This window comes from Mobula birostris, chromosome 29 (assembly GCF_030028105.1).
Source record: "Mobula birostris isolate sMobBir1 chromosome 29, sMobBir1.hap1, whole genome shotgun sequence".
Taxonomy (NCBI): domain Eukaryota; kingdom Metazoa; phylum Chordata; class Chondrichthyes; order Myliobatiformes; family Myliobatidae; genus Mobula; species Mobula birostris.
The window spans coordinates 36206998-36229846 of NC_092398.1; the positions used below are offsets into that span (position 1 = coordinate 36206998).

Below are 22849 nucleotides of genomic sequence, written 5' to 3' on the forward strand. Positions count from 1 at the left end.
CTGATTCCAATTTCTTTTGCTGGTATTACCACCCCAAACCCTGTCACTCCTGTTTCAGGTTCCTTCGCACCATCCGTATAAATGTGAGTATAATCACTATACTTTTCCATCACATGACAGTTAAATGCATTTACCAAATCTGTTTTATATCTTTCTTTCCTTTTTACCTCTAACAAATGCCAGTCTATGTCAGGCCATACAAGCTTCCATGGAGCTACAACCGGATAAACTACTGAAGGACTTATCCTCAGATCAAATACTCCACATTCTTTCGCGATATCATTCCCTACCCGACTAAAGGTATCCCTCTGAAACCTCCCATTTTCCCAGCACTCCTGCAACACTCCTTTAGTAGGGTGAGAATCATTGTGCCCCTGCAAGTTAGCCCAGTAGTTTGCCATCAGTTGCATCCTTCTTAGTTCCAAAGGCATTATTCCCATTTCTACCTGTAGGGCTGACACTGGTGACATTTTAAAAGCCCCACTGCACACTCTCAAGGCCTGAGCCTGAATCACATCCAGTTTCCTTATAAGAGACTTAGCTGCTGATCCATATACTATATTCCCATAATCCAATACAGATCTCACTAAAGCCACATACATTCTCTTCAAAGCTGAACAACTTGCTCCCCATTCCCTACCAGTCAAACATCTCATCACATTTATTACTTTTTTACATTTCTCCTCAACTCTCCTGATATGGTCTGCCCATGTTAACCGTGAATCAAATATAACTACCCCTCACACATCTGTCTGTCTGTCTGTATCTTGTTTTACGGCGGTTGGCAACCAGCTTAATGGTGCATTACCGCCACCCTCTGCTTCAGAATGTGCACTAGACATACATTCTAATTCCCTTCACCCAATCTCTCACACACACACACACAAACCTACACTTCACCCTCCCATCTTTGACCATCCTAGTATCCTATTCCTGTTTATTCATTATATTCTATAAAAAAAAACCCCTGTACCCCTTAAAAATGATTAAAATACCCGGACTTGTGCTCTCTCACCCATGCCCAGCAACCCTTTTAATGTGAATTCCTGCATCCCCAACTCCCTTAATTTATTTCTCATCATCTCTCTCTGTATCCCATACTTCCTGCAACTCAGAACTACATGTTCTACTGACTCCTCTTCCTGACATTCCTCACACAATCCTGTCTGGTGTTTCTCTATCATTTTCAATGTTTTGTTTAATGCACAATGCCCCAGCCTTAACCTAGTCCACACAGTTTCCTCTCTTCTGTTTCCATTACCTAGCCTAGTACCTGCAACACTCTTTTGTATTTGATACAAATGCCTCCCTGTCCCATCTTTCTTGCCCCTCACACATCCCGCACGGCCGCAGAACTTGTCCTGTACGTCGCCAGTGACGTAGGGCGGGCGGGAGGCGGGGCTCCCGGTGGAGTCCGGCGATTGGGCGAAGGGCACACAGTTCACGTGGTTCGCCGCGCCGGTTGACGTAAGGCGCGAGCGCCCTATATAAGGCGGCGCGGCCGGAAGTTCGCTCTTTCTTGCTGGGGAAGTTGCCGGAGGTGGGGGTCTGCGTGACGCGTCGGGGCGCACCGGCCCCCGGGGTCGGCGTGGGGGAGCACCTGGGGCTGGGAGTGGCGGCGAGTCCCGGGGGCCCAAGTCACGCTGCATCAGTGGCATCATTGGGCTGAACGGACTTGGTCTGCTCCCGTGGCCTGCGGAATTTTTGGGGAGTGTGGCCCTGGGCGGGTCGTACACGTGGTTCACCATCCACGTCCTGTGCTGCGCAGGGCCTGTGTCCTACAGTTCCAGTGCGGCTCCGTACCCTGGGCACAGAGTAACAGGGGAGTCCATAGTACCAGTCAGCTGTTCCCTGTCGCTGGCTGGCCTCCAGGACCTCGCACACGGTGACCTTGTTTGGCCCACCCCATCTCCCCACTGGGCTAACTTACCTATAGCTTCCGATCTGTCACTTACTTGTTGCTTCTGCTATCTCCTGGGGTGGGGGATGTCAGACCCTGCTCAGTAAATCGCTGCCCTGTTTGGTCCGTGTCTGATCTGCGCCTCTCTCCCCCCCGCAGGCTGTCAGCAGCCATGCCCGTCGCCCGGTCGTGGGTGTGCAGCAAGACCTACGTTGCTCCGCGGCGTCCCTTCGAGAAGTCTCGCCTCGACCAGGAGCTCAAGCTAATTGGTGAGTGGGGCCTGGCAATGGGGGAGGGTGTCTTAGCAACCTGAGGGGAGAAACGCTCTGAATTCCCGGGGTCGTCCTGCTGGGAAACAAGGCCACACGTCCCCAACCACCTTCGCTGGTGTTGGGAGGCGGGCGGGGTGGTACTAGTTGCTCGGGTGGTGTTGGTTTGGGTCGGGGGAGTTGGTGTGGGAGGCGTGTGGCATTGGATCACCTGCTGACAGTGTCTCCCCTCTCCCAGGTGAATATGGTCTTCGGAACAAGCGGGAGGTGTGGCGGGTGAAGTTCACCCTGGCCAAGATCCGCAAGGCTGCCCGTGAACTGCTGACCCTTGACGAGAAGGATCCTAAGCGACTGTTTGAGGGTGAGTGTGGCTCCTCTCCTTTCTCTGACCCCGTTTGTCCAGGCCCTGCATCAAGTCGATGATGACCCTGTTATCCCTGTCAGACACTGGTGTGGTGAAGCACTTTACATCCTGAGACTTGTGTGCGCACCCTGGTGAGTTTCCAGTCGCTAGTCGTGTCCTTGCATGGGCAGTGTGAGTGTAGAAGAGAATAGGCCTTTTTGGTACCTTTTAAATTCAGCATCAATCCAACCCTTCCCTCCCACAAAGCTCTCCTTTTTTTCTGTCATCCATGTGCCTATCTAAATGTCCCTACCTAAACGTTTAGCAGGGTGTTCCAAGCACCCTCCATTCTTGAAAAAACGTCTGCATCTGTCACCTCCTTCCCTCCCCCCTAGACTTTCCTCCACTCACTTTAAAATTATGCTCCCAGATTAGCCCGGAGAGTCTCTGGCTGCCTACTCGATCTCTGCCTCTTTATCAAGTCACTTATCGCCCTCCTTCACTGCAAAAAGAAAGCCCCAGCTCTCTCTCGGCATCCAGGTGAACCTCCTCTGCACCCTCTAAAGCCTCCACTTCCTTTTGAGCTGAACTCAGTGTTCTAGGTGATGCCCACAATGCTGGGGGAGCTCCGCCAACCAGGACGTTACTCCAAGTGTGGTTGAACCAGGGTTTCATAGAGCTGCAATATTACCCCCGACTAAAGAAAGTCAACACACCACACACCACCTTAATCCTATCAACCTGCTATGACAACTTTGGGAATCAATAATATTGACATATCCCCTCCCTGTTGCTGAGATCTCTGCTGTTCATTTTATCGTTACCTCACAGCTCTTAATGCCTCCCCTCGTACACCCAGGTAATGCCCTCCTGCGCCGGCTGGTGCGAATCGGGGTCTTGGACGAGAGCAAGATGAAGCTGGATTATATCCTCGGCCTGAAGATCGAGGACTTCTTGGAGCGTCGGCTGCAGACTCAGGTCTTCAAACTGGGTCTGGCAAAGTCCATTCATCACGCCCGGGTGCTGATCCGTCAGCGACACATCAGGTAGGTGCCCTCCCCCCCATCCCTGTGGGTGCCAATCTATCACTGACCAGTCAGGTGGGCCCACCATCTCCTCTCCCCTCCATCCCCCTTCCCACCCCCACTCACACCCAGTCTCTCTCTCTCCCCCCCCCCCCCACACCAATCACATGGCAGTGTTAACTGGTTTTAAATCATTCTGATCAGGTTTGTTAAAGTACTTCTCAGTCATAATGGGTTATGGTTTTATTAATGGGAAGCAATGCTGCTGGTTAGGATGATGCGGAGCGGATAGGGGCCTTTCAGCCCAGCACATTCTCGCTGACCCCACGCAGCCCCAGTTTCCTTGTTAAAACCCTACTCCTCTGTTTACTATTCCACTTCTGCAATATCTTGCCTGTGTCAACTATGTCCACTGGAAGTTCTGTTACAAACCACTCTGGGGGGAGGGGGAAAGTACCACCATGTGTCCCTTTTAAATCGTTCCCCTCTGACCCTGAATTTCTGCCCCCTTGTTTTGATTTCCCCTCCCCGGGGGAAGACTCGTTACTGCTCATCCTGTTCCTCTCAATGTAAACAGTTCTGTAAGATCACCCTTCGTTCTCCTACCTTTAAAGGAATACAGAACCCTCCCCTCCTTCCCCCCCCCCCCCCCCCAGCCCGGTCAACTTCTCCCTGTAAGGTATACGCTGTGGTCGCGCCAGCACCCACTCTACAATTCAGCTGCAGCTTTCCTACGAGTCTTTAATCCCGGCATGCCTAAGTAACCTAGTCATTAAATAACTGTTCCTTCTGTCTGCACAATGACGATCTCCCTCTGCTCCCTGTGAGGTGCCTATTCCCCTCTGCGCCCTGCACATTCCAGGTCCCAGGCACTTTTTAAAAAATAATTGCCCCACACACCACCTCGCCTCAGCCTCCATTGCCCCAGCATTGGTTCACCCTGTCCTACAGTAGCTCCTGCCCTCTGGTATGAGACCCCAGCTGCTCTGTCTGGTATTGAAGTTCCTTCCGTATTATTTTCTATTCAAACCCCCCCTCTTTTTCTGTCTGTGCAGAACCTCAGCCCAGAGTGAGGTAAAAAATAGCCCCCTTACAAGTGGGGCGGCTTAATTCAGCGAGGTCAATTCGGCTGTGTCCGTATACCTCGCCTCGGGGAAAGAGGCAGGAGCTGACAGCGGGCAGAGGTAATACTGGGTAAAGGGGCAGGAGCTGACAGTGGGTAGAGGTAATGCTGTGGGTAAAGGGGCAGGAGCTGGCAGTGGGCAGAGGTAACACCAGGTAATGGGGCAGGGGCTGACAGCGGGCAGAGGTAATGCTGGGTAAAGGGGCAGGAGCTGACAGTGGGTAGAGGTAATGCTGTGGGTAAAGGGGCAGGAGCTGACAGCGGGCAGAGGTAATGCTGTGGGTAAAGGGGTAGGAGCTGGCAGTGGGCAGAGGTAACACCGGGTAAAGGGGCAGGAGCTGGCAGTGGGTAGAGGTAATGCTGTGGGTAATGGGGCAGGAGCTGGCAGTGGGTAGAGGTAATGCTGTGGGTAAAGGGGCAGGGGCTGACAGCGGGCAGAGGTAATGCTGTGGGTAAAGGGGTAGGAGCTGGCAGTGGGCAGAGGTAACACCAGGTAATGGGGCAGGGGCTGACAGCGGGCAGAGGTAATGCTGTGGGTAAAGGGGCAGGAGCTGGCAGCGGGCAGAGGTAATGCTGTGGGTAAAGGGGCAGGAGCTGGCAGCGGGCAGAGGTAACACCAGGTAATGGGGCAGGGGCTGACAGCGGGCAGAGGTAATGCTGGGTAAAGGGGCAGGAGCTGACAGTGGGTAGAGGTAACACCAGGTAAAGGGGCAGGAGCTGACAGCGGGCAGAGGTAATGCTGTGGGTAATGGGGCAGGAGCTGACAGTGGGTAGAGGTAATGCTGTGGGTAAAGGGGCAGGAGCTGGCAGCGGGCAGAGGTAATGCTGGGTAAAGGGGCAGGAGCTGGCAGTGGGCAGAGGTAATGCTGTGGGTAAAGGGGCAGCAGCTGACAGTGGGTAGAGGTAATGCTGTGGGTAAAGGGGCAGGAGCTGGCAGTGGGCAGAGGTAATGCTGGGTAAAGGGGCAGGAGCTGACAGTGGGTAGAGGTAATGCTGTGGGTAAAGGGGCAGGAGCTGGCAGCGGGCAGAGGTAATGCTGGGTAAAGGGGCAGGAGCTGGCAGTGGGCAGAGGTAATGCTGTGGGTAAAGGGGCAGCAGCTGACAGTGGGTAGAGGTAATGCTGTGGGTAAAGGGGCAGGAGCTGACAGTGGGTAGAGGTAATGCTGTGGGTAAAGGGGCAGGAGCTGACAGTGGGCAGAGGTAATGCTGGGTAAAGGGGCAGGAGCTGACAGTGGGCAGAGGTAACACCAGGTAAAGGGGCAGGAGCTGACAGTGGGTAGAGGTAACACCAGGTAAAGGGGCAGGGGCTGACAGTGGGCAGAGGTAATGCTGTGGGTAAAGGGGCAGGAGCTGGCAGTGGGCAGAGGTAACACCGGGTAAAGGGGCAGGAGCTGACAGCAGGTAGAGGTAATGCTGTGGGTAATGGGGCAGGAGCTGACAGTGGGTAGAGGTAATGCTGGGTAAAGGGGCAGGGGCTGACAGCGGGCAGAGGTAATGCTGTGGGTAAAGGGGCAGGAGCTGGCAGTGGGCAGAGGTAATGCTGTGGGTAAAGGGGCAGGAGCTGGCAGCGGGCAGAGGTAATGCTGGGTAAAGGGGCAGGAGCTGACAGTGGGTAGAGGTAATGCTGGGTAAAGGGGCAGGGGCTGACAGCGGGCAGAGGTAATGCTGTGGGTAATGGGGCAGGAGCTGGCAGCGGGCAGAGGTAATGCTGGGTAAAGGGGCAGGAGCTGACAGTGGGTAGAGGTAACACCAGGTAAAGGGGCAGGGGCTGACAGCGGGCAGAGGTAATGCTGTGGGTAAAGGGGCAGGAGCTGGCAGTGGGCAGAGGTAACACCAGGTAAAGGGGCAGGAGCTGGTAGTGGGCAGAGGTAATGCTGTGGGTAAAGGGGCAGGAGCTGGCAGCGGGCAGAGGTAATGCTGGGTAAAGGGGCAGGAGCTGACAGTGGGTAGAGGTAATGCTGGGTAAAGGGGCAGGAGCTGACAGTGGGTAGAGGTAATGCTGGGTAAAGGGGCAGGAGCTGGCAGTGGGCAGAGGTAATGCTGTGGGTAAAGGGGCAGGAGCTGACAGTGGGCAGAGGTAATGCTGTGGGTAAAGGGGCAGGAGCTGACAGTGGGTAGAGGTAATGCTGTGGGTAAAGGGGCAGGAGCTGGCAGTGGGCAGAGGTAATGCTGTGGGTAAAGGGGCAGGAGCTGACAGTGGGTAGAGGTAATGCTGTGGGTAAAGGGGCAGGAGCTGACAGTGGGTAGAGGTAACACCAGGTAAAGGGGCAGGAGCTGACAGCGGGTAGAGGTAATGCTGTGGGTAAAGGGGCAGGAGCTGGCAGTGGGTAGAGGTAACTGGGCAAAGGGGCAGGGGTTGGCAGTGGGTAGAAGTAACACTGGGTAAAGGGCAGGAGCTGGCAGCGGGTAGAAGTAACACTGGAAAGGCAGGTGCTAGCAACGGGAATGCTGTGGGTAAAGGGGCAGGAGCTAGCACTAGGTAGAGGTAATGTGGGGAAAGTCCAGAGCTGGCAGTGGGTAGAGGCAATGCTGGGGAATGTCAGGAGCTGGAACTGGGTAGAGGTAACGTGGGGAATGTCAGGAGCTGGCAGCCGGCAGCAGGTAATGCTGTGGGGAAAGAGGAGGGGGGACGTGTCTTGTGTTTGGAGTATTGGTGGGGAAGTGCTCATCCCTTCTCCAATCCTTCCACCAGGGTCCGTAAACAGGTGGTGAACATCCCCTCCTACATTGTCCGTCTGGACTCCCAGAAGCACATAGACTTCTCCCTACGCTCGCCCTACGGAGGGGGCAGACCCGGCCGCGTGAAGCGCAAGAATGCCAAGAAGGCACAAGGAGGTGGTGGAGCCGCGGATGACGAGGAGGAGGACTGAGCATCTCGCTCTTTGTTGCCCAAACTTTCGGTGGCACCAATAAATGTCTGTTAATCATCACCAATGTCTCCGGCCTCTTCACTCTCCTGGTTTACAGGGGCAGAACACACTGGTCAGTTGGGAGCGTTGAGCAGGGTAGCATGATGTGAATGGTGGGGAGCGTTGTGGTGGGCACTGCACATTTCCTATCTCTGTCCCTGGACCAGACTCTCAGTGGGAATATGGTACAGGTTATCAATTGAATTTCCTCTCATCAGACCCACACTTGGAGTACTGTGCATGATTCCTGTCTTCATACTCCCATCCCTGGTTTTCACTCACATTGTGAGAAATGCACAGTTGCTATATCCATTTACCCTGAATCGGACCCACACTGGGAAAACTGTACGTAGTTCCAATGTGTTTCCCCTGTATCAGACTCACCGGGAAAACCGTAGGTAGTTCTAATGTGTTTCCCCTGTATCAGACTCTCACTGGGAAAACCGTACATAGTTCCAACCTGTGTCTCCTGTATTAAACCCACACTGGGAGAACTACACAGTTCCAATCTGTTTCCCCTGTATCAGACCCACACAGGGAGAATGGTACATAGTTCCAATCTTTCCCCTGTATCGGACCCACACTGGGAGAACAATGAAGTTCCCATATGTTTCCCCTGTATCGGACCCATACCAGGAAAACTGTACCCAGTTCCAATCTCTTTCCCCTGTATCAGACCAACACCGGGAAAACTACATAGTTCCAATCTTTCCCCCGTATCGGACCCACACCAGGAGAGCCGTGCACAATTCCTGGCTTGGTTTCCCTGTTTCAGATCCATACCAGGAGAAGGGTGCATGGTTCCTGTCATCGTGAAGTACTGTAACTGCTGTGAGAATTTCCAAGGGACCTTAATTTGTTTAATTGATGGGGAGTGGACTGGCATGGGTGGGGTTAACACAAGAGTGGTGCCAACATTCTTTGCTGCACACCAGTCTCAGAGTCTAACATCCTTGGGAGGGTAAATAGATCCAGCATGTCCCTGTCGACCCTCACCAATTTCCACCGATGCACCACAAAAAGCATCTGATCTGGATGCATCAGGGCTCGGTACGGCAACTGCTCCGCCCGGGACCGCAGGAAACCGCAGAGAGTTGTGGACACAGCTCAGGGTGGAGATTCAGGTATACAGACTCAGATGCAGAACGATTCTTCAATGATGTTTATGTAACAATTTTGTTTGGACAGAGTTGTTAGCCCTGGACCTGGAGGACCAGTGGACCACTCTTGAGACTGGCTCCCACCCTTTGACTTGTTTGGCATAGGTGACCTGACTCCAGCCAACATAGCTGTCCAGTTTGGGGACTCCTCCGAGCTTCTGGATTGGATCCCAGCCTGTAGCACTCCTGTGGACCTGTTATTCTATATATAAACCATCTGAATACCTGGGTTGAGTCCTTGTCAGTGACTCACTCCTGGGGATCTGTTCTATAAAACGTTCCTGAACCACTGCATTTGATCAAACTGAAGCTTCCTACACACTCCCAGGGTAAGAGTGAATCTCCCTCCACGCCATCCCATCATACACTCCTGGGTCAGACACAGGCTCCCTCCACACTGTCCCATCACACATCCCAGGGTCAGACACTAAAGCTCTATGCTGTCCTGTCAGTAGTCCAACAACAGCATTCTCACATAAGCATCCTTCTTCTCCGGGTGTGTAAGGGTGGTGAGTAGAGCAGTGGCTATTGCGTCATCTGGCAATCGGTTGTGTCGGTAGGTGAATTGTAGAGGTCCAGTCTGGGTGGTAGCAAGCTGCAGATGTAATCCTTGACCAGCCTCTCAAAGCAGAGGTGAGTGCGACAGGACACCAGATGTTTAGGCATGTTACCTTGGTCTTTTTTTGGTACAGGGACAATGGTGGATGGTTTGAAGCAGGAGGGCACTCTGTTCTGGGAGAGGGAGAGATTAAAAGTGTCTGTAAACACACCTGCCGGTTGTGTTGTGCACACACTGAGTACTCAGCCTGGGACGCCGTCCGGTCCCACAACCTTGGAAACATCTGCTTACCTCAGCCTCAGAAATGTGTGTGTGTTAATGAGGAACGGTCTGTGAGAGGGCTGACTCTCTCTGACAGGGAACAGACTGTCCGGTGTGTGTGTTAATGAGGAACGGTCTGTGAGAGGGCTGACTCCCTCTGACAGGGAACAGACTGCACGATTGTGTGTGTTACTGGGGAATGGTGTATCAGAGGGTTGAATCTCTCCAATAAGGAGCAGACTGTCCTGTGTGTGTGTGTGTTAATGAGGAACAGTGTGTGAGAGGGTTAAACATCTCCAACAAGGAACAGACTGGTCACTTGTACTGTAAATCATTGTGCTAACCACTACACTACTGTGCAATGGGAATAAAACCCAGGTCGCTGGTATTGTAAAGCGTGCTGGACTCGAACCCGGTGACTCGTACTGTAAACCATTGTGCTAACCACTACACTACCGTGTGATGTGAATTGAACCCAGTCACTGGTACTGTAAACCATTGTGCTAACCACTACACTACCATGTGATGGGAATCGAACCCGGGTCACTGGTACTAGCAGCAGTATAGAAAATGCACTGTCAATGGTGGTTTGTGCCTTGCGAGCCTGATTGAATTTTTTGAGGATGTGACTGAACACATTGATGCAGTAGATGTAGTGTATATGGATTTCAGCAAGGCATTTGACAAGGTACCCCATGCAAGGCTTATTGAGAAAGTAAGGAGGCATGGGATCCAAGGGGACATTGCTTTGTAGATCCAGAACTGGCTTGCCCACAGAAGGCAAAGAGTGGTTGTAGACGGGTCATATTCTGCATGGAGGTCGGTGACCAGTGGTGTGCCTCAGGGATCTGTTCTGGGACCCTGCTCTTCGTGATTTTTATAAATGACCTGGATGAAGAAGCGGAGAGTTGGGTTAGTAAGTTTGCTGATGACACAAAGGTTGGAGGTTTTGTGGATAGTGTGGAGGACTGCCAGAGGTTACAGTGGACATTGATAAGATGTAAAACTGGGCTGAGAAGTGGCAGATGGAGTTCAACTCAGATAAGTGTGAGGTGGTTCATTTTGGTAGGTCAAATATGATGGCAGAATACAGCATTAATGGTAAGATTTTTGGCATTGTGGAGGATCAGAGGGATCTTGGGGTCCGAGTCCATAGGACACTCAAAGCTGCTGCGCAGGTTGACTCTGTGGTTAAGAAGGCATACGGTGTATTGGCCTTTGTCAATCGTGGGATTGAGTTCATGAGCCCAGAGGTAATGTTGCAGCTGTATAGAACCCTGGTCAGACCCCACTTGGAGTACTGTGCTCAATTCTGGTCGCCTCACTACAGGAAGGATGTGGAAACCATAGAAAGGGTGCAGAGGAGATTTACAAGGATGTTGCCTGGATTGGGGAGCATGCCTTATGAGAATAGGTTGAGTGAACTTGGCCTTTTCTCCTTGGAGCGGCGGAGGGTGAGAAGTGACCTGACAGAGGTGTATAAGATGATGAGAGGCATTGATCGTGTGGATAGTCAAAGGCTTTTCCCCTGGGCTGGAATGGCTAACACAAGAGGGCACAGTTTTAAGGTGCTTGGAAGTAGGTACAGAGGAGATGTCCGGGGTAAGTTTTTTACGCAGAGAGTGGTGAGTGCGTGGAATGGGCTGCCGGCGATGGTGGTGGAGGTGGATACGATAGGGTCTTTTAAGAGACTCCTGGATGGGTACACGGAGCTCAGGAAAATAGAGAGCTATGGGTAAAGCCTAGGTAGTTCTAAGGTAGGGACATGTTCGGCACAGCTTTGTGGGCCGAAGGGCCTGTATTGTGCTGTAGGTTTTCTGTGTTTCTATGTTTCTAACTTACAGTTGGATATGTAAATTTTTGTGAGGTTGTGTTCATGGGTTCTCTGTCCATCCAGGAATCTGATGGCGGAGGGAAAGAAGCTGTTTCTGGATCGTTGAGTGCGTGTCTTCAGGCTCCTGTACCTCTCCCTGATGGTCACAAAGTCCTGTCCTGGGTGTTGGGATGATGTGTGCCACCATTTTGAGGCATCGCCTTTTGAAGCCGCCCTCGACGCTGGGGAGACCAGTGCCCATGATGGAGCTGGCTGAGTTTACAACTATCTGCAGCTTTTTCTGATCCTGTGCAGCGGCCCCTCCGTCCCAGACGGTGAAGCAACCAGTCAGAATGCTCTCCACAGTACATCAGTAGAAATTTGTGTCTTTGGTGACCTGCTGAATCTCCTCAAACTCCTCATGAAAATACCTTCGGTTGTGTTTTTGTAATTAATCGATATGTTGGACCCAGGTTAGATCCTCAGAGATGTTGACACCCAGGAACTTGAAACTGCCCACCCTTTGCATTGCCAATCCCTCCCACAATCAATTCTTTGGTCTTACTGATGTTGGTCTACATCTTGTCTCACCCAACATGAGGGTGTTCACCCTCAAATCTTCTCAACGTCCTAGGCCTCCATGTGTGGAATCCCAGGGCTTGTCCCACTGGGAAACGAGGGCACAGCTACCCAAGCACTGGTTCTGTTCCCGTTGTGTCATGGTCCCGACCGTTAATTCCCCATATTCTCTTAATTCCCTTTGATTGTGGCACATCTCATTCTCATCAGGTCCTGCAGCACAAATACCCCGGCTTGGCATCTACTCATCGCCAGATCGTTGTTTCTGCCAGTGTTCCCGTTCCCGGCAGCTTAGGATTGTGTATTGTAAGTTTTACTTGAGTACCGAGGTTTACCTGTGTAACTCTGTCTCTCCATGTCAAGATAAGGATTGCCTGCCATTTGTCTTTTCATTTGCTGCTCCGTGTCAAGAGAAGTGTTGCCTGCCGCCTGTCTCCTGCTTGCCATTCAGCTCCAGCAACGCCCTGTGTCAAGAGAGGTTTTGCCTGCCTCCTGCTTTTCCGTTCAGCTCCCACCACGCTCACACTCTCATCTGCATCCTAACTCTATGTCCGTACCAATGTCCCGCGTTTGGGTTCACCCCGTTTCTGCAACACGTTGCTGTTCAGATGTCACTTTTCAGGAGGCGTTGATGGTTCTAGTTTTGGGAGGAGGAGTGTGGGTTTGATTTATTTATTTTGAGTTTCAGTGTGAAGTCGGTTCTTCTGACTCACTGAGCCGTGCCTCCCACCAGCTCACCTTTTTAACTCGAGCCTAATCACAGGACAGTTCGTAAAGAGCTTTTCAGCAACGAACTGGTAGGCTTTTGGAACTGGGTCAGCTGGAGGAGCCATGGGTACAACACACAAACTGACAGGTGACATTGGGTATGAACTCTGAACTCCGTGCCCCGGGCTCTTCCCTCCCCACCATGTCTTCAGAACGAGTGGGAGGTGTGGAGGGTGTGCACCCTCGCCAAAATCCGCAAGACTGCTCGTGAATTGCTGACCCTCTCTCCCTCCCTCATGCTTTATCTCTCCCCTCTCCCTATTTCACCCCCTCTACCTCTCCCTCCTCTCTCTCCAAACCTAGTCTCCACTCCATTCCTTCCCACTTGGTTCCTCACCCCTTCCCTCTCAGCATTCACCCTCTTTCTCTCCCTCCCTTTACCTTGTCCTCTTCTTCTCTCTCTGCCTTTCTTTCTCCCTCCTCCTATCCAGCTCCATTCTCTCACCTACCTATTTCTCCCCTCCCTCTTTCTCTCCACACACCCTTCCTTTACCCCAACCTCTCTATTTCTCTTTCCTTCTCTCTCCCTATTCCCCACTCCCTTCCCTCACTTTCCCTCTACCTCTCTCTCCCTCTCTCTTCCTCTTTCTCCCTTCTCTCCTCCCTCTACCGCCTCTCTCTACCTCCCTCTGTCTCTCTCGCTCTCTCGTGACTAATCTATAAGCTGTCTACCACTCTCCTCCAGCACCTCCTGTGGACTTTAACCCGTCATTGCACCCTCCAAGGCTGTTCAGGGTCTCCCACCCCCACACCTGAGCACAACGTGCCTTTGCCAGGAGATTCCCTCTCCATCAGCAGGGGAGACTGGGAACAAGAAATTAATCGAGAATTAACGCAGTTGGACTTTTATTTGCCTCTTTTATTTATTAAGTCAAGCGTTTAGCAAGCTGACATGGCGTGAGACCATAGGATATAGGAGCAGAATTAGGCTATTTGGCCCATCGAGTCTTGACCAGAGAGTTGAAATACGTACAGGGGGTGAGGGTGAGGGGTGGGGAACACAGTGTGGGGGAAGGGGGGTCGAGGTTATGTTCCAATCCACTGGTGGGGGGGGGGGGTGCTCCTGACCAGTGGAATGGGAGCAGAGCAAGGCGCATTCACATTGTACTGGTCCCGTCCGAAAACTGAGGCAGATTTGCGGTTGGTGAGGAAGACGGATGGATCTGACGTTCTGGGGAGGTTGCTGGCTCTGGGTGCACAGAATCAGGCCATTCTGATTGTCCAGTTCATGCTGGCTGGCTGTGTCCCGTCCTTGTCTGTAAAACCCTTCCCCCTCCCAGCGTACACAGTCCCTACGACCTGTCCTGTCTTCACCGCCCCACACTGCCCACCCAGTTACACCCAATGTCCTGCAGTCTGCCCCTACGCCTCCGTGTATCTGTCCAAGTGCCTTTTAAATGTCGTTAATGTTCCAGCCTCAACCACTTCCCCTGGCAGCTCGTCCCATAGACGGACGACCCTCTGGGTGAAACAGTTGCCCCTCAGGTCCCTATTAAATCTCTCCCCCCTCTCACCTTAAACCTGTGCCCTCTGGTTCTTGATTGCCCAACCCTGGGGAAAACACTGTGCACTTTCACCCTATCTGTGCCCCCGGGGGTTTTATACACCTCTGTAAGGTCACCCCTCAGTCTCCTACACGCCGAGGAATAAAGTCCCAACCTGTCCAACCTCTCTCCATAACTCAGTCCCTCGAATCCCAATAACATCCTCGTAAATTTCCTCTGCACTCTTTCCAGCTCAAAGGCATCTTTCCTACAGCAGGGTGACCAGAACTGAACACAATACTCCAAGTGCGGCCTCACCAACGTCTTGTACAACTGTAACATAACGTTCCAACTCTTGTACTCAGTGCCCTGACTGATGAAGGCCAGCGTGGCAAACGTCTTCTTCACTGCCCTGTCTACCTGTGACTTCACTTTCAGGGAACCATGTCCCTGTACCCCTGGGTCACTCTGTTCTACAACACTCCCCAGGGTCCCCACGGTCACTTTGAAAATCCTGCCCTGGATTGTCTTCCCGAAACGCAACCCCTCACACTGATCACAATTAAAATGCATTTGCCATTCCTTAGCCCACCTTCCTCAGCTGATTAAAATGCCCCTGGCGTTCCTGATGAGACCATAAGACACAAGAGAAGAATGAAGCCATTCTGCCCGTTGAGTCTGTGCCACCATTCCAGTATGGCTGATTTATTATCCCTCTCAACCCCATTTCCTGCCTCCTCACCGTAATCTTTGACGTCCTTACTAGTCGAGAACCTATCAGCCTCTGCTTTAAATATACCCAATGACTTGGCCTCCACAGCTGTCTGTAGCAACGAATTCCACAAATTCAGTCTCCCTGTGGCTAAAGAATTTCCCCTCCATCTCGGTTCTATAAGGACGTCCCTGTACTCTGAGGCTGTGCCCTCTCATCCGAGACTCGCCCACCGTAGGATACATCCTCTCCACATCCACCCTATCTCCGCCTTGCAATATTTGATAGATTTCAAGAGATCCGCCCCCCCCATTCTTCTGCCTGGATACTGAGGCACTCCCTCACGACCTGGGTCCCCCATCCCCTTGCACTCCTCTCCTGTCCCTCACTCACTCCAGCTTGCGAAGGTGGAGGTACATTATCCCACTGGCCAGGGTAAGGGGGCAGCCCACCCAGGAGAGTGCGTAGCTGTAGCCAAAAACTCCCTCAGCTGTGTGATGGATCTCCTCTACGTGGAGGGTGTACATCAAGGAGGCTGAGGCTGCACAGAGACCTGAGGGAGAGAGAGAGAGATGGAGGTTATTTCAGAGGGGAGGGGTAGTGAGGGACTCTGGACATGGAGGGAGAGTGGAGTGATGAGAAGGGAGGGGTGGTCGACTGAGTGTCTCCGAACTGGGAGGGAGGCGAGAGAGCGAATGAGAGGATGGAGGAGAGGGAGATTGGGGAGGGAAGGAGAGGAGGGAAAGTTTGGGGAGGGAAGATGTGGGTAGGAACAATGTTTAAGAAGGGAGGAAGTTTAGGACAGGTGTGAGGGATCATATATGGAGCATGAAGGAGTGGAGGCCGTATTTGAGAGAAATGCTGAGGGTGAGTGAGGGAGCATCCATGGGAATGATGGGGCAGGGAAGGAGCTGACAAAGGAGGGAGAGAGAGTGACAGGCTGTGAGGGAGGATCTGTGGAGAGTGAGGGAGTGTACATTATAGAGAGTTTGCAGTGAGGAGGCATATGGAACAGTGAGGGAGCGTGTGGAGTAGTAAGGAAGAATATGACAAGAATGAGGAAGCATACAAGTGAGGGAGCATATTGAACAGTGAGGGAGCATGTGGAGCAGTAAGGGAGCACATGACCAGAATGAGGAAGCAAACAAGGAGTGAGGGAGCGTATGGAACAGTGAGGGAGCATATGACCAGAATGAGGAAGCATACAAGGAGTGAAGGAGTGTATGGAACAGTGAGGGAGCATGTTGAGCAGTAAGGGAGCATATGACCAGAATGAGGAAGCATACAAGGAGTGAGGGAGCATATGGAGCAGTGAAGGAGCATATGACCAGAATGAGGAAGCATACAAGGAGTGAGGGAGTGTATGGAACCGTGAGGGAGCATATGACCAGAATGAGGAAGCATACAAGGAGTGAGGGAGTGTATGGAACAGTAAGGCAGCGTATGACCAGAATGAGGAAGCATACAAGGAGTGAGGGAGCGTATGGAACACTGAGGGAGCATATGACCAGAATGAGGAAGCATACAAGGAGTGAGGGAGCGTATGGAACAGTGAGGGAGCATATGACCAGAATGAGGAAGGATACAAGGAGTGAGGGAGCGTATGGAACACTGAGGGAGCATATGACCAGAATGAGGAAGGATACAAGGAGTGAGGGAGCGTATGGAACAGAGGAAGAGTACAGAATAGAGATGGAGCATCAGGAGCTGTGAGAGTCTGTACAAACAGCAAAGGCATGTACGCTTCAGCCAGATATCATATACTAGATAGAAGGGAGAGTGTAGAGTGGTGAGGGAATATTCGCGGGAAGAGGGAGCATATGGAGCTGAGATCGAACATAGATTGGGACGAGGGAACGTATGAAGTGGTGAGGGATTGTATGGAGCCATCAGCAGTGAGGGAGCATGCGAGAGGCCATTCAGAATGGTGAAGAAGCTTATGAGAGAATGGAGAGACATTTGTCGGAGATGAGGCAGCTTATGGCAGGGAGGGAGCGACGAGCGAGCCTACAGGAAGCCGGTGAGGTGGACAGGACCGTTGAGGGTATATTATGCTCCCCTCTCACCTGCAAAGATTTGGAAGATGCCGGTGAGGTAGAAGAGGCTGCCTTTCCTGAGGCCGTAGAGTTGACAGGCGAAGATCAGGAAGGAGGCGCTGCAGAAGAGGCAGGCGAGGACCATCGAGCCTTGCACTGCGCCTAGCCACTCTGATCAAAGTGCAGAGCAAATTATTATCAAAGCACACACAGCAAATGTCACCATATACACCCCTCAGATTCATTTTCTTCTGGGCAATCACAGTAGGACAAAGCAAAACCATAGAGTCAATGAAATGTATAGCACAAACAAGACAGGCAAACAACCAATTTGAAAAAGAAGAAAGACACAGTGCAGAAATTAACACTGACAACAGTATTGTATGAGGTGTAGAGTCCTTGAGAGGTGTGGAACCAGTGCAGAGTTGGGGTGAGTGAAGTTATCCACACTGGTTCAGGAACCTGATGGTTGAGGGGTAATAACTGTTCCTGAACCTGCTGAACCACTGTTTTCTTGGGCAATCTTCTACACCACCCACATCTCCACCCAGATCTGTAACCGATCTCTGTCCCACTGTGTCCTAAGGCAATCTTGTACACCATCCACATCTCCACCCAGATCTGTAACCGACCCCTATCCCGCTGTGTCCTCATGTCCTTCTGTGAACTTACGAACCCATCTGTCCACATTTCCACTTCACACGTCAACCGTCAGCCAGAATAAGTCGCAATAAGTCTGCCTTCTATGGGCAAGCCCATTCTGAATTCAAACGGGTGACTTTTCACTGCAATTCACTGCGGGTCCCACTGATCTTAATCTTCTGGATGTGTTAATGGGGAATGGTGTGTGAGAGGGTTAAACATTTTCAACAGAGAGCTTCACACACTCTCAACCAATACTCTCTCTCACAGTCTTACACACACACACACACACACACACTTACAAATTCACATACACACGTGCGCACATACATATAAGTATACATACACAATCTCATACACACATACACACTCTCACACACACATACAAATACGCACACTCACACACACACCTTCACGCATATACACACACACTATCTCACACACATACACAAGTACACTCGCACACCCACATACACACTCTCTCTCACAAACACACACACACTCACACACAAACTCTCACACACATACACACTCTCTCACAGACATACACACACTGATACACACGCTCTCTCTTACATACACACACTCACTCATTTACATACTCTCTCACACACACTTACACTCTCTCACACACACTCTCTCACACTTACACACACATATACACGCACACTCTCTCACAAACATACACACACTCTCATATACACACTCTCTCTCACACTTACACATATACACACACACTCACACACATACTCTCTTTCACACACACACACAAACACACTCACACATACACACACACACACTCACATTCTCTCTTTCACACAGACAGACAGACAGACACATACACACACACACATATTTGCACATGCACACTCACACACTCACACTCACGGACTGCCTCTCACTTCTCCGTTCTGCATCCCCTTGGTGTGGACAAGTTTGTCACAATTTTTTATATCCTTGTACTCCAATTTTGAGGGTCAAGTCTGCCCCAGGATGGGGAAGGGGAGCAGAAGAGTAAATCCGACAATTTCCTTTCCCACAGGTCAGAGGAGCGGAGGGGCTCCGGGCTCACCTTCACCTGTGGAGTGCTTGGTGGTGCTGCAGACCCAAGCCGATTCCTTCTCGCTGTATGCACAGTGGTACCAGAGACTGGAGACATTGCCATCGTGAAACTGGAACCATGCCTTTCCGGGAGAGGGGAGAAGTCTGTCAGTTCACAGAGTGAAACTCCCTCCACACTGTCCTGTCACACACTCCCGGTGTGAGACACAGAGTGAAACTCCCTCCAAACTGTCCCATCACACACTCCCGGGGTCAGACACAGAGAGAAGCTCCCCCTACACCATCCCATCACACACTCCCGGGGTCAGATACAGAGTGAATCTCCCTGCACCCCGTCCCATCACACACTCCCAGGGTCAGACACAGAGTGAATCTCCCTCCACACCGTCCCATCACACACTCCCGGGGTCAGACACAGAGTGAAGCTCCCTCCACACCGTCCCATCACACACTCCCAGGGTCAGACACAGAGTGAATCTCCCTCCACACCGTCCCATCACACACTCCCGGGGTCAGACACAGAGTGAAGCTCCCTCCACACCATCCCATCACACACTCCCAGGGTCAGACACAGAGTGAATCTCCCTCCACACCGTCCCATCACACACTCCCGGGGTCAGACACAGAGTGAATATCCCTCCACACCGTCCCATCACACACTCCCGGGGTCAGACACAGAGTGAAACTCCCTCCACACACTCCCGGGGTCAGACACAGAGTGAATCTCCCTCCACACCGTCCCATCACACACTCCCGGGGTCAGACACAGAGTGAATCTCTCTCCACACCGTCCCATCACACACTCCCGGGGTCAGATACAGAGTGAATCTCCCTCCACACCGTCCCATCACACGCTCCCGGGGTCAGACACAGAGTGAATCTCCCTGCACACTGTCCCATCACACACTCCCGGAGTCAGACACAGAGTGAATCTCCCTCCACACCGTCCCATGACACACTCCCGGGGTCAGACACAGAGTGAAACTCCCTCCACACCATCCCATCACACGCTCCCGGGGTCAGACACAGAGTGAATCTCTCTCCACACCGTCCCATCACACACTCCCGGGGTCGGATACAGAGTGAATCTCCCTCCACACCGTCCCATCACACGCTCCCGGGGTCAGACACAGAGTGAATCTCCCTGCACACCGTCCCATCACACACTCCCGGAGTCAGACACAGAGTGAATCTCCCTCCACACCGTCCCATCACACACTCCCGGGGTCAGACACAGAGTGAAGCTCCCTCCACACCATCCCATCACACACTCCTGGGGTCAGACACAGAGTGAATCTCCCTCCACACTGTCCCATCACACACTCCTGGGGTCAGACACAGAGTGAAGCTCCCTCCACACCGTCCCATCACACACTCCTGGGGTCAGACACAGAGTGAATCTCCCTCCACACCGTCCCATCACACACTCCCGGAGTCAGACACAGAGTGAATCTCCCTCCACACCGTCCCATCACACACTCCCGGGGTCGGATACAGAGTGAATCTCCCTCCACACCGTCCCATCACACGCTCCCGGGGTCAGACACAGAGTGAATCTCCCTGCACACCGTCCCATCACACACTCCCGGAGTCAGACACAGAGTGAATCTCCCTCCACACCGTCCCATCACACACTCCCGGGGTCAGACACAGAGTGAAGCTCCCTCCACACCATCCCATCACACACTCCTGGGGTCAGACACAGAGTGAATCTCCCTCCACACTGTCCCATCACACACTCCTGGGGTCAGACACAGAGTGAAGCTCCCTCCACACCGTCCCATCACACACTCCTGGGGTCAGACACAGAGTGAATCTCCCTCCACACCGTCCCATCACACACTCCCGGAGTCAGACACAGAGTGAATCTCCCTCCACACCGTCCCATCACACACTCCCGGGGTCAGACACAGAGTGAAACTCCCTCCACACCATCCCATAACACACTCCCGGGGTCAAACACAGAGTGAATCTCTCTCCACTACGTCTGATGCTTACATTGCTGATCGTGGCCGTATACAGTATCACCAGGATGACGATGTGGAAAAGGAGCAGAGAGGGCAGGAGTAGATGCATCCTAGGGATTGAGAGGCTGCTGTTGAAACATCACACAGTGAGAGGAGGGCATCTGATCCCATTCACCCCCACAGCAGCCTCCTGTACCTCTCAACTCCTGTGGGCCAATCACTCCTTTCTCTCCCTCTGTAACCCTCCGTCCTTCTCCCTCTCTGTAACTGTACATCTCTCTCTCTGCCTCTCCCCCCTCCCTTGGCCAGTCTGTTCTTCTGACTCCCTTCTCTCTCGCACTGCCCCTCTCCTCTATTATCTCCTTCTTTCTTCCCTCTCCTACCTTTCCCTCCCCATCTTCCTCCCCCTCTCCTGATCCAATGCCCCTTTGTTCAGTTCACTCTTCCCCACACCCTCTACTGTCAACTCTCCTTTCCTCTGTCACTTCCTTACCTCGCCTCTCTTTTTGTCTCCCTGTCGCTCTGTCTGTCTCTGTCTCTTTCACTCCCTCCCTGTCTGTCTCTCCCTTCCTCTGTGTGTATGCGTCTCTCTCTATTTCTCTATGTTCCCCTCTCTTTCTCTCATGTTTGACCTCACTCACACACTATCTCTCTCCCTCTCCCCTCCTCCCTCTCCCCTTCTTCCCCCCTCCCTCTCCCCTCCTTCCCCCCTCACTCCCCTCCTTCCCCTCCTCCCTCTCCCCTTCTTCCCCTCCTCCCTCCCCCCCTCTCACTCCCCTTCTTCCCCTCCTTCCCCTCCTTCCCCTTCTTCCCCTCCTCTCCCTCCCCTCCTTTCCCTCCTCTCTCCCCTTCTTCCCCTCCTCCCTCCCCTTCTTCCCCCCTCTCACTCCCCTTCTTCCCCCCTCTCCCTCCCCTTCTCCCCCTCCTCTCCCTCACCTTCTCCCCCTCCTCCCTCTCCCCTCCTCCCTCTCCCCTTCTTCCTCTCCTCCCTCTCCCCTTCTTCCCCTCCTCCCTCTCCCCTTCTTCCCCCTCCCTCCCCTTCTCCCCCTCCTCCCTCCCTCCCCTTCTCCCCCTCTCTCTCCCCCCTCTCTCCCCCCTTTCTCCCCTTCCCGCCTCTCTTTCTCTCCCTTCCCCCTCCTCTCTCCCCCTTTCTCCCCTCTCTCCCCCTTTCTCCCCTTCCCTCCTCTCTTTCTCCCCTTCTCCCTTCTCTCTCCCCCCTTTCCCCCTTTCCCTCCTCTCTTTCTCCCCTTCCCCCCTCCTCTCTCCCCTTTTCTCCCCTTCCCTCCTCTCTTTCTCCCCCTTCCCCCCGTCCTCTCTCTCCCTCTCTCCTCTCTCTCTCACCCTCGCTCCGGGACTGACTGATGTGGGGCACACGTCCTGCCTGATATACTGAGCGGAGGGGAGGTGGGGAATCCGTCACAGTGCCAACCCACACACACACATCCGCCTCTGGGACTGGGTGTGTGGACTAATCCTGCACGGAGACACTCCACCCGGCCCCAGGCACGTACTGCACAGAGATGGAGGGCTGGGAGGAACTGAGAGGGCAGGGAGAGGAGACAGAGGGAGAGAAAGAGGGGAGAGAGAGGAGGGAGAGGGGGATAGGTCAGAGGGGTGTTGCAGGGGGAGACCCAGGGAATAGGAGGGGAAGGGTGAGAAGAGGAGGCATGAGAGGGAATGGGAGGGGGAAGGGGAGGAGGAGGTTTGAGTAGGGGAGGGTCAGAGGGGATGAGAAAGGGAAGGGGAAAGAGAGGGGAGGGTCAGTGGGGATGGGAGGGTGTTTGTGTGGGCAAAGAGGGGGAGAAAGATTGGGAATGGATTTTTGCTCAGAGAATAGCGATGGAGAGATAGATGGGGAGAGGACAAAGGCAGAGGGATTGACTGAGAGGAAATGTGTCAATGGCTAGCACAGACGCAGGGCTAAAAGGTCTGTGTCTGTATAGTGGGGAATTGTGACTCTCTCTCATACACACACACACACACACATACACACACAGAGTCACTCTCTCTCTCATTCTCCCCCCCACACACTCTCTACTGCCCTCCCTACACTCTCTCTGTCTCCCTCCCTCCCGTCCATCTACCACATCGTCACTCCCGCACACCCCACCCTGCTGGACACATATTCCCCCCTCCCTCCCTCTCCCCCACCCACTGCCGCTGGGGTATTTTTAACCACCCTGTCTCGACCAGACTAAATTTAAACACTGGAGAACAATGGGAGGAGGGAAATAATG

General features: G+C 52.9%; 2 protein-coding genes across 2 annotated transcripts; one reads left to right on the plus strand and one right to left on the minus strand.

The window, feature by feature from the left end:
• The first annotated feature begins 1472 nt into the window (after positions 1-1472).
• On the plus strand, positions 1473-7590 carry rps9 (ribosomal protein S9). The gene is made up of 5 exons (XM_072246338.1): positions 1473-1540; positions 2060-2169; positions 2408-2530; positions 3372-3558; positions 7353-7590. Exons 2-5 carry the CDS (start codon positions 2073-2075, stop codon positions 7528-7530), a joined length of 585 nt encoding a protein of 194 aa, XP_072102439.1. The 5' UTR covers positions 1473-1540; positions 2060-2072; the 3' UTR covers positions 7531-7590.
• Positions 7591-13547: 5957 nt separating this feature from the next.
• On the minus strand, positions 13548-20983 carry LOC140189959 (peripheral myelin protein 22-like). The gene is made up of 4 exons (XM_072246341.1): positions 20644-20983; positions 18656-18767; positions 16972-17112; positions 13548-15458 (listed from the first exon to the last, which is right to left on the minus strand). Exons 1-4 carry the CDS (start codon positions 20719-20721, stop codon positions 15295-15297), a joined length of 495 nt encoding a protein of 164 aa, XP_072102442.1. The 5' UTR covers positions 20722-20983; the 3' UTR covers positions 13548-15294.
• Between the last annotated feature and the right edge of the window lie 1866 nt (positions 20984-22849).

Excerpts from the sequence above, each read along its gene's own strand:
- rps9 (XM_072246338.1), top strand. The coding sequence starts at position 2,073 with ATGCCCGTCGCCCGGTCGTGGGTGTGCAGCAAGACCTACGTTGCTCCG. Across the intron at positions 2,170-2,407 it reads CCAGGAGCTCAAGCTAATTG|GTGAATATGGTCTTCGGAAC; the intron begins GTGAGTGGGGCC and ends CCCCTCTCCCAG. Across the intron at positions 3,559-7,352 it reads ATCCGTCAGCGACACATCAG|GGTCCGTAAACAGGTGGTGA; the intron begins GTAGGTGCCCTC and ends TCCTTCCACCAG.
- LOC140189959 (XM_072246341.1), bottom strand. The coding sequence starts at position 20,721 with ATGCATCTACTCCTGCCCTCTCTGCTCCTTTTCCACATCGTCATCCTG. Across the intron at positions 17,113-18,655 it reads CAAGCACTCCACAGGTGAAG|AGTGGCTAGGCGCAGTGCAA; the intron begins GTGAGCCCGGAG and ends CACTTTGATCAG. Across the intron at positions 15,459-16,971 it reads CATCTTCCAAATCTTTGCAG|GTCTCTGTGCAGCCTCAGCC; the intron begins GTGAGAGGGGAG and ends TCTCTCCCTCAG.